At 54.6% G+C, this 9,542-nt stretch overlaps 4 protein-coding genes and 1 non-coding gene across 5 annotated transcripts; 3 read left to right on the forward strand and 2 right to left on the reverse strand.

Annotated features, from left to right (window-relative positions):
* Positions 1-1,939: 1,939 nt before the first annotated feature.
* On the forward strand, positions 1,940-3,784 carry BDP55DRAFT_557524 (cytochrome P450 6A1; the record flags this gene model as incomplete). The annotated part of the gene is made up of 3 exons (XM_060569704.1): positions 1,940-2,277; positions 2,386-3,448; positions 3,605-3,784. The coding sequence occupies 3 exons, from the start codon at positions 1,940-1,942 to the stop codon at positions 3,782-3,784; spliced, it is 1,581 nt and encodes a 526-aa protein (XP_060426887.1).
* A 367-nt stretch (positions 3,785-4,151) lies between these two features.
* BDP55DRAFT_672062 (uncharacterized protein) lies at positions 4,152-4,378 on the forward strand. Its single transcript, XM_060575501.1, has one exon. It carries the CDS (start codon positions 4,175-4,177, stop codon positions 4,331-4,333), a length of 159 nt encoding a protein of 52 aa, XP_060426888.1. The 5' UTR covers positions 4,152-4,174; the 3' UTR covers positions 4,334-4,378.
* A 19-nt stretch (positions 4,379-4,397) lies between these two features.
* On the forward strand, positions 4,398-5,920 carry BDP55DRAFT_672063 (Alpha/Beta hydrolase protein). The gene has a single exon (XM_060575502.1). It carries the CDS (start codon positions 4,746-4,748, stop codon positions 5,748-5,750), a length of 1,005 nt encoding a protein of 334 aa, XP_060426889.1. The 5' UTR covers positions 4,398-4,745; the 3' UTR covers positions 5,751-5,920.
* Positions 5,921-6,630: 710 nt separating this feature from the next.
* On the reverse strand, positions 6,631-6,714 carry BDP55DRAFT_t247. The gene has a single exon. It is a non-coding gene; the product is annotated as a tRNA-Gly (tRNA).
* A 356-nt stretch (positions 6,715-7,070) lies between these two features.
* On the reverse strand, positions 7,071-8,140 carry BDP55DRAFT_717826 (uncharacterized protein; the record flags this gene model as incomplete). The annotated part of the gene is made up of 3 exons (XM_060578387.1): positions 8,089-8,140; positions 7,818-8,036; positions 7,071-7,748 (listed from the first exon to the last, which is right to left on the reverse strand). Exons 2-3 carry the CDS (start codon positions 7,923-7,925, stop codon positions 7,071-7,073), a joined length of 786 nt encoding a protein of 261 aa, XP_060426890.1. The 5' UTR covers positions 7,926-8,036; positions 8,089-8,140.
* Positions 8,141-9,542: the final 1,402 nt, after the last annotated feature.

Genomic DNA, 9,542 nt, shown 5'->3' on the forward strand with positions numbered 1-9,542 from the left:
CGGGTAGGTATTGCGGCTGTCTGGACAAATGCAAATCGGAGGGTAATTGGGGGAAAGGAAAGGAAGAAACGGGAGGGGGAACCGTTGATTGTTTGGTTCAAATCCCGGCGCAGATGTAAAGTCTGTCTTTCTTGGACGGAGTAGGTAGTATACATCAGTTCTATGGGATTGCGTGGGGCGGTAGTAACGGGTGGGGGAGGTTATACAGAGTTTCCTAGGACCTGGGAGAAGACTGAAGAGCCTATGAATAAACGAGAGATTGCGAGGTATACGAAGCTGCACGTTTCTAGACGCAATGGCATTCCGGATATCAGATGATGGGGATACAGGGACTGTTCTGAGAAGCGCCATGTCCGAGTATTTCCAACCGATGCATCGACAAGTATCTGAGGGCGGTGAACGACGCCTATTGTGATACCGGTATGCGCGCCCGCTCGTCTACCTCGTTTAAGAGAGCGAATACGCAAGACAAGCTCCGGCTGTTGGCATCTCCAAACGGAAAGGAATATGCAGCGCGAACACCGTAGTAACACCCCGGTCCCCTGCCTTCCTCCCCCCCCCCTCAACGGTTGGAAAGTTTCACCTTCGGCTAACGCATCTGCCGTGCGCCGTCTGCCACTAGCGGCTGATCCGGCGGGGGTTCATTGATGCCTTGTATGTTTCTCGGCGTTTGGTTGCCTGCTTCTCAAGCTCTCTCCCTGCCACTCCAAAAGCACCGAGGCGAGGAGGTCCGGCGGCTGCTTGCTGCAGCTATCAAGACTACGTCTGACAATACCAAGGCAAGCACGCACGTACGGCAAGTTAGCTAGTTAGCTAGCTAGCTACTCGAGCTAGGTCCTGCGTGATGGAATGCAGGTCGCCGAGGGAGGGAAGCAGATCGCGGTGGACTGTTTGACCAGATCCTGGGCCTGGGTCTATGCCCAATGGGGAGTTTCGTGTTTGTGAGCATCTCAATGGATCCAGAAACGTCAAGAGCCCGTCGTCCATCGTCACGGATCTTACTGTGTACGCAAGCTTGCGCAATTTCCCGCTTCGATATTCTGGATCCGTCAAGAGGGACCGAGGACTCGCGGGCGCGCGGAGGGGGGAGAGAGTTTTATTCTTCCGTGGCCGGAGCTTACATCCTTGAATTCCTTGAGGAATGCTTTCCTGGAGCTTTTGATTTGGCTTTTTCTTTTGCCACGCCGGCACGACATCGTCTAGCCAAACCATTTAGCATCATACCGGTACACTCAAGAATCCAGGGACCTGATGCGGTCAGGCGGGAACCCCAGGAAAGCTTGCGCGGGAAAAAGCCACAGCTGGAAATGTTTGGAGTGTTCCCTCTTCTAGGATGGTGCGTTGCTGGAGTAGGGATCTACCCGTATGTCTGCTCGAGACAGAATGAGGGGTCGTGGTGAGGTCGAAGACTAGGACAAAGGTTCCCAAAGTTCCTTCGTCTGGCAGCTTTGCCACGCTTGCCTTAGCGCCAGAATCCAAGCCATTAGGGAAAAGTGCTGATGTCTATGAGTTTTTTTGGTGGCAGGGTAGATGGTGGGTAGCTGGTGAGTAGTTGGTCGCTTGGTGTTAGTCCCATCTTCCTCGCTCCTCTCTCTCTCTCTGCCCGAGCGTTTCGAACGGACTCGTCTCAGCTGGGCCACACCCACTTTCATCTGCTCTTATTACGCAGACTGATATCGTTCCTGTCTCTTACTCCTCTCTTACCTTAATCGTTGCTCCTCCTTCATTGTCAACTCTGTTTTTTCCATCTTCTTGCCACGGAGCTTTCATCTCATCTTCCTCGTCGGGCCCTCTGGAAGCCTTTGGGAAAGAAACATCGCCAGATAAAGAAGACGATCTACGAGAGAGGTGTCTACTCCTCGCGAGAAAGAACCAGGCAACAAAACACCGAACAAGATCAGGCTACCGCAGAACGGGGAAGAAAACATCGCCGCCAACAATGTCCCTGGCAACAGCAGCAAAACAAACCCTCCTCAATCCGCAAACCTGGCCGACCTCCATCTGGGTCCTCCTCCTCACGGGTCTCGCCTACGCCGTCGGCTTCCTCGCCTACCGTCCTTCCTTTCCGCGGAATGCGCCAAAGGTGTTTCGCGGGTACCCCGTGCTCGGGACGCCGCGCTTCTTTACGGACCGGGGGAATTTCCTGAGCGAGGGGGCGCGGTTTGGGCGGTTCGGGAACTGGAGTTTTTATTTTGGCAAGATGAGGATCGTTGGGTTGTCGGGGGATGCTGGGCGGCATGTGTTTTTTGAGAGTCGGGATTTGGATTTTACAAAGGGGTGAGTCTCCTTCGTCTCCTGGCTTTTGATGTTGGGAGCAGGGTAGTCGTTGGTTTCGTGATACGGATGATTCGAGGATTGCGAGATCGGCTAACACATACATTACAGATACGGCGCCCTCTTCAACGCGACCCCGCGCATCGACGTAGCCAAAAACAGCCAAGCCGAAGAAGACAGCTTCGGCGTAAAATTCAACCGCAACCTCGTCAAGCTCCTCCGCAAAGAACTCCTCGACACGCGCCTCCCGCTGCTCATCAAAGACACGCGCGACACGATGGACGAACTCGCGTCCCGCATCGGCAAGACCACACTCCCCATAGCGGCCGGTAGCATCGGCGCAACGGAGGGCATCAGCGACCCGTTCGAAGACATGTACCGCCTCGTCTTCAAGCTCACCATGCGCATGGTGGGCTGCGACGAGATTGCGGAAGACGAGGACCTGCTTCAGCGCGTGCTGCGGATTTTCGAGGGGATCGATGGCGCGAGCACGGCGACAAAGGTGATGTTTCCTTGGATGCCGACGGTGGGGCACTTGAGGAGGGTGTACAGCGGTGCGCAGATGTACATGATTCTGGAAAAGGTGATTAAAGAACGAAAGGACCGCGGGGTTCCGGGGAGCGATGCGCTGCAGTATTTGATGGAGAATGGGGATAGCACGGTCGAGATGGTTGCGTTTATCGTGGGCGCGCTGTTTGCGGGGTTGATTAATAGCGGGATCAACGCCGCGTACCTGTTGTGCTTCCTGGCGACGGAGGAGAGGTGGTACGAGGAGATTCAGAGGGAGGTTGACGGTGTGATTGCGAAGCATCGTCGGTCCGAGGAGGAGACGCCCGAGCAGATTCTGGGAAGGCTTGATATGGAGACGTGGGAGGCCGAGTTCCCAATGATTGATTTGGGGTTGAAGGAGACGATTCGGCATACGATTACGGGGTGCGGTTTCCGGTATAATGGGAGCGGGAAGGATGTTGCTATTGGGGCCAGTGGTGAGGTCGTGCCGCATGATTCGTATGTGGTGTATCATTTTGATACGACGCATATGGATCCGGGGTTCTTTCCGGAGCCGTTGCGGTGGGATCCGGGAAGATATTTGCCTGGGCGGGAGGAGGATAAGAAGGATCCGCATGCGTTTATTGGGTGGGGTGCTGGAAGGCACCCGTGTCTTGGGATGAGGGTGAGTTATTTTCTTTTCTCTTGTCTTGGTTGCTTTCCATGTTTGGTGTTTTTTATTTTGCCGAGATGCCTTCGCCTTATAGAGAGAGAGAGAGAGAGAGAGAGGGTTCCATCAACTCTTTTGCGTGGACATATTTGCTGACAATTTTGGAAACAGTTTGCGAAAATGGAAATGGCTGTCACGACGGCGCTCTTCGTCGCGAGGTTCGATTATCACCTGGTGGACGCCAAGGGGAACAAGATGGCGAGGGTGCCCCAGGATTCGGTGGATCGCAACAGGCACTCGGCGTCCAAGCCAAGGGAAAAGCTATTGTTGAAGTATTCGCTCAGGGCCTGAGGGAGTTTTGCGAGTGGACGATGTGGGTAGATCTAAACTAGATTGCATCAAATGGAATCACGTTATGAAGAGGTGATGGAAGAGAAGTCACCTGGGCATATCTTCTTGTGCTGATGATCTAAGGCAGTGTCATGTTGCAAGTACAGGGGAATCGACTTGTGCCTCGGTTCCTTTCTCAGACGGAAATCATTGCAGTTCAATCCTAGGAGTGCGAAACAATCCATCCTCAGTAGAATGGAATACTCTAATGTTTACCTAGTCCTATAACTACCAGGAAAGAATGATGCTCGGCCCCCGACTCGGCGACAAATAAGTGCAGCACCTCAACCCAAAAAACCTCCGAACCGGTGGGTCCCCCTCCCCCTCCGAAGACGGGACCGCCGAACGCCGATGCGGAAGGGAATGGAATCCCCCCCTCCCCCTCGCGCCCCGCTGCAGACTGTAAGGAAACTGGGGCTGCTGAGTGCGTCAAGGAATCTAGGGAAGCCAGGCTATTGGGCGCTGCTGTATCTGCGGCGTCCGTTCTTGCATGTGCTTATGAGCCTGTAACTGTAAAGGTGGGCGCAGTAGCGACTCTGCGACGTGCGCAAATCTCATCTCATCTTTTCTTTTGCCTTTTTTTTTTTCTCACTCACCCTTCAGTCATCCTTAATCTCACTGAAAACTGCCTCCTCGCTCTTATCACGTCGCGGAGATCCTTCTTCTCTTCTTACAACTCACCTTAATCACATCAATCTGCCTTGGTCAGCTTACGATTACCAGTCTGCGAAGGAAAAGAGAGAGTCAAAAATCTCCGCATCGGCTCCGTACTGTGAGAATTAGCACTTTCCGATTGCGATCTCAAGATCGGCCCGCGATCCCGTCATCTCACTCACCCTACCTCACTCTCACAACCACCCCAACGCACCCAGAAACATCCAAAGAGGTGGACAACCTCAGAAACGTTAATAAATAAATAAAAATGCGCACCCATCCAGCCCCAAAAGAATGCGAAGTCATCCAGCCCGCCACCCCGCGCGGCCAGGCCCTCACGCCCCTCATCCTCATCCACGACGGCGGCGGCACAACTTTCGCCTACCACTGCCTCTCCCAGCTCGCGGGCCGCGCCGTCTTTGGCATCGCGAACCCGCGCTTTCACTCCGGTGTCCCATGGGAAGGCGGCGTCCCGGAGATGGCGGCCGCCTACCTCCAAATGATTCGGACCACCGTCACAAAGGGGAGGGAGTACCCCGCCCAAGCGCCGTACTCATACACCACCACCGCCGATGGGGCAAGACTGAAGAGGAGGCGGATTCTGTTGGGCGGGTGGAGTCTGGGCGGATTGCTTTCGTTAGAGATTGCGAGGCTTATCGGGGATGAGGATCGCGATATCGAGATTATGGGGTTGGTGATGGTGGATAGCGTCTACCCCGTCTGGCCCGAGGGATCGAGTCTGAAGATTGGGAGGTTTGTGGAGGACGAGAAGAGGGAGACGGAGGAGCCAAAGAATGTGAGGCTCGCGAAGAGGGCGATGAAGATGGCGGGGCAGGTGGTGAGGGTGTGGAAGATGCCTAGGTGCGGGGCTGCGGGCGAGGCGGAGGTGTCGGTTCCCAAGGCTGCCGGGTATGATGACGGAGAGGAGAAGACGACGGCGGGAGCGGGAGCGGCAGACGGCGGAGACGTGGAAAAGGACTTTTACGTCTCCAAGGAGGAGAAGGAGACGGCTGAGGTTGTGTGGGAGAGGCCGCCGCGGGCTGTGCTTGTCAAGGCTAAGGAACATGTGCCGATGCCGGTGGAGGGTATCAGCTCTGTGGATGTGTATCGCGGGGATGAGAAGCTTGGGTGGGATGGGTATTGTCCTGGATTTGTGGAGGAGGTGCTGCTGACGGAGGGGAGTCATTTTGATATGTTTGCTTGGACGAATGTCGATGGGATTACGGAGAAGATTGTCGAGGCTTGTCGAATCTTGGAGGCTGCTAGTATATGAGGAGGCAGAGGGAGGCTAGTGGAAGAGCAGGTGTGCGTGTTTTGCGATGCATGGCGTGGATTGGGGTTACTTTGCCAGAGGGATTTGGGTACACGGAACAACTAGATCACGTAGAAGAAGTAGAAGTAGACTGGAGGTAGTTGATTTAATGATAATTCTGGTTGAGTTCATTTACCGAGAACAAGTGAAGCCGATATCAATGATCGAAGGAGGCCCAGTGGCAGGGTCGTCACATGGCAAAACCACGCCGTCTAGTCTAGTGAAGCCTTGGCATTGATATTGCGCAGATGGGATGCCTGGAAGGCACGTTTTGGCTCCATCATGAAACAAAACGACGACAATATTCATCACCTGCTTTAAAGACACCCTTCATGACCTTGCTGTAGTCTACCATTCGTGTCATTGATGGGCGTCATTGAGATGATATGGAAGGTTTCAAGGAGTGCTGGCTGCCAGGCAAGTACGACCAGACCGTACCTTCCACATGCTGCGACGAGAAGGGAATATAATTCATCTCAATTCCCTTCCTGTCACCAGCCAGAAGGCGCCCGTCTAGGTCGACGGGTCAGGTCAAACTGGCTGGGTGGTGGAGTGGTCTAAGGTCAATAATCAAATTCCGCCAACAGCCTAATCGACGACAGACCGCCCGAGTTCGAATGCCAGCATGAGCATCAAGAGATGTACCCCTCAGTTCAGCACCGAGGGGGTGAACTCTTTCTTTTCTATTATCTTCTTAATCCTTGGGAGAAATTAGGATGTGACTTGTAAAAGCTCGGAGGAGGACGTGAAGGATAGCCACGGCCTCTGAGCCAAGCTGATCAAAAGGGGAAAAGCTCCCTTGCTATAATAGAACTATTGCAACGATTCAAAAAGGAGTGATTGCAACCGCCGGGGTTCGAACCCAGGTCTCCAGCTGGTTCCCTAGATGGGAGGCTGGAATGCTAAACCACTGCACCACGGTTGCCTTGGTTGATTGAGAGATACTGAGAGCAGAGGGCAAGCGCTTCTTGATCGGGCGCGGGCTGGTTTAGGGTCACTGGGTCTAGTATATTTCATTGAGGGCAGGTACCTATATGTGGTTTGCTCCTTCCCTGTCCTGTCCCGTTTGCCTCACCGGGGGAGAAGTTGGACGGGCAGCTGCCGGAGACCCACCCGGAGCTGAGTCCGTAGTCCCCACGCACCCTCTCCCGGTCCGAGCTTGTTCACCGGCCCGGCTTGGCGACGGGAAGCTACAGATCCAGATACGAATCGTCCTCCTTTTGCTCTCCACCTTGCTCATCTAGATGTCCACCCCGTTCTCTCTTTCGTGTCCGCCATCACTCAATTCGTCGGTTGCGCTTCGGCCGGCACGACCACCCTTTCCTTCTCAACGACTACTACCGGAGACCTCGTCTCTGCTGCTGCTGCTGCTGCTGCAGCTGCCGCCGGAGTCCCCGCAGCCACAAGAGCAGAGGCCGCCACCTCCTGACCACCCCTCGCCCAAGCCTCAAGCGGCGTCGTCAACACCTTTCTCAACGCCCCAAGAGCATACACCGTGATATACATAAGCAACAGATTCATCATGCCCCAAAGCGCGGCAACGACCTGGAAGACAACCCACGGGTTATCAACGAGGTAATCGCCCAGTCCGATCCCCGCCTTCTCCTCAAACTCGGCGAGCGCGGTAGTAAAGTTCTTGCGCGCGCCATCGTCAGAGAAGAGACCTTCGCCGCCGGCCTCCGTCTCCTCTTTATCGGCTGCGTCGAGCGAGGACGCAAAGACAAAGAAGGCGCCCATGAGGACGACGAGGAAGAGGGCGAAGACTACACGCGCGAGGTGTAGGAGCCAGGTCACCGAGAAGAGGAGGAGGACGAGGGCGCCGTGGGGGGAGCCGTAGTCTGCTGTTGCGAGCCAGGTTGCGAGGTTACCGCCGCCCGCGGCAGCCGTGGCGGCGGCATTCCGGGCGTTTGCTGGTGTTGGCTGCTGGATTGCTGTAGGGGGCGATGCGGCGACGATGAGCTATGCGACGAGAAAGGTGAGGAGGGAGGGGAAGGCAATGAGAGGGAGGAGGCCTGGGTCCGAGTCTACGGCCGTGAGGCCGACGCCGCCGAGGATAAGGAGGGTCCAGGTTCCGAGTATGGAGACGGCGAGGATGGTGTAGAGCCATGAGATGGCTTGGCGGAAGATGTTGGCCATGGTTTTTTTTGGGTGCTGTTACGGGTGGAGGATCTACGCGGGGGTAACGTCCTGACGGGGTGCTGGGGTCCAACGGCAGACTGAGCGCCTCAGCTCAAATCGGCCAAGGTCCTATGGCGGGTCAGTTAGATGCTCTGAATTCAGTAGTTGGTAGATTATTCACCTTGGCCTTTGATCTTGACTGTCGAGCTTGATCAGCCGGAGATGCGTGAGGTAAGACGAAGGTGGGAGTGACAAAAAGGGGCTCCACTCGTCGTTGGCTGGGATTTTCAGCGTCCCGAAAGTGGTTTAGCGCATCCATCGGCAACGTGAACTTTGTTGCGACCGCCGTTGCACGAGTCCCTTCGACAACAATCCTTCCGGGCATTTGATGCTACAGAGAGGTGAATTTCACCATAACGGAAATCACCACTGGGACCATTATCAAAGCCTCCAGTCGTAAAGCCGAGAAAAGGCTGTCAGACTGCTTCCGATGACTGCGCTTAAACCAACGGCGTCTCGGTTCCCTTGCTGGTTCAACTTCAATCATATTGTGCGAGGCAGCATGCTTGGCCCCCTCCATAAAGTGATTCAAGTTGTCAGATTCGAGATTGGGAAGACAGAATAGTTTGTGGGACGAGCTCATCCACAAATTTGGAATCTTCCAGCCAGTCTCCGAGACCATCACCAAGACTACAAGTCTGCAACAGAGATCGCATGCTATTCTGACACCCGGGATATGAATTCCGACGAGGCATCCGAGAACGAGTCTCCACAGACATGTCTCGCTTCAACTTTTGTTCGTTGTTAGGTCTGTAACGTTGGCTAACCCTTAGAATCGCGACTCAACTCGGCCGAGTTTGGGGAGCGTTCTCAATATAATTCCGAAAAAGGCGCAGGCGTGTATCCATAATGGTCTGCCCGTAACCTTGCTTTACGCTATCGCTGCCTATCAGTCTAAGTGGAGTCTTGCCGCTCTGCCCCATCTCAACATCGAGGGATCCCAATGACTTGGTTCTTGAGCTGCAAATCTTCGTGTATTAATCACAAGGGCCGCACCCACGGCGGTGCTTGAAAAAATTATGCCGAAGTTGACCAACCTGAGAGAGAAGTATATCTCCTGCATCTCGTGGCAAAACAATCTGTAAAGTCCTCTATGGCATCATGAAGTGACCTCAGATAGAATCAGGTTACACGACTTACTCAGTTGTCAGTCAACTTCCCAGCACGCGCCACCTGCAAATAGTTCCATCTGAACCCACCCAGGTATAAGCTTACTTCCATGACCAATAGATGATGAAGCCAGCCGCAGAATAACGTTGCAGGAAAATGTCACCTCTCGCCCCATGTGCCTTTTTGCGAATGGATCCCGAAGATGCCCTCGGTTAGAACCTAGAGCCACCCAGATCCCGGGCTCCCACCGATGAGTGCCCCCTTTTCATCTTATCAGATCCGCTCTTGCATGCGGGCCAAGCAACAAAGATTTTTTTATCTGATCCGTTGCCAACCGCACACGCCAAGCCGGCGCGATACGACCTTCGGAGACCCAGCATCCCGCCCGCTCGTTGGCCAGCGCGGGAACCGCCCTGCGCGAAGGAGACGGGACCTCTTAGGCTACACGATGGTCGCTTCTGGTTG

This window comes from Colletotrichum godetiae, assembly GCF_030913485.1.
Source record: "Colletotrichum godetiae strain CBS 193.32 chromosome Unknown BDP55scaffold_35, whole genome shotgun sequence".
Lineage (NCBI taxonomy): Eukaryota > Fungi > Ascomycota > Sordariomycetes > Glomerellales > Glomerellaceae > Colletotrichum > Colletotrichum godetiae.

Excerpts from the sequence above, each read along its gene's own strand:
- BDP55DRAFT_672062 (XM_060575501.1), top strand. The coding sequence starts at position 4,175 with ATGCGGAAGGGAATGGAATCCCCCCCTCCCCCTCGCGCCCCGCTGCAG.
- BDP55DRAFT_672063 (XM_060575502.1), top strand. The coding sequence starts at position 4,746 with ATGCGCACCCATCCAGCCCCAAAAGAATGCGAAGTCATCCAGCCCGCC.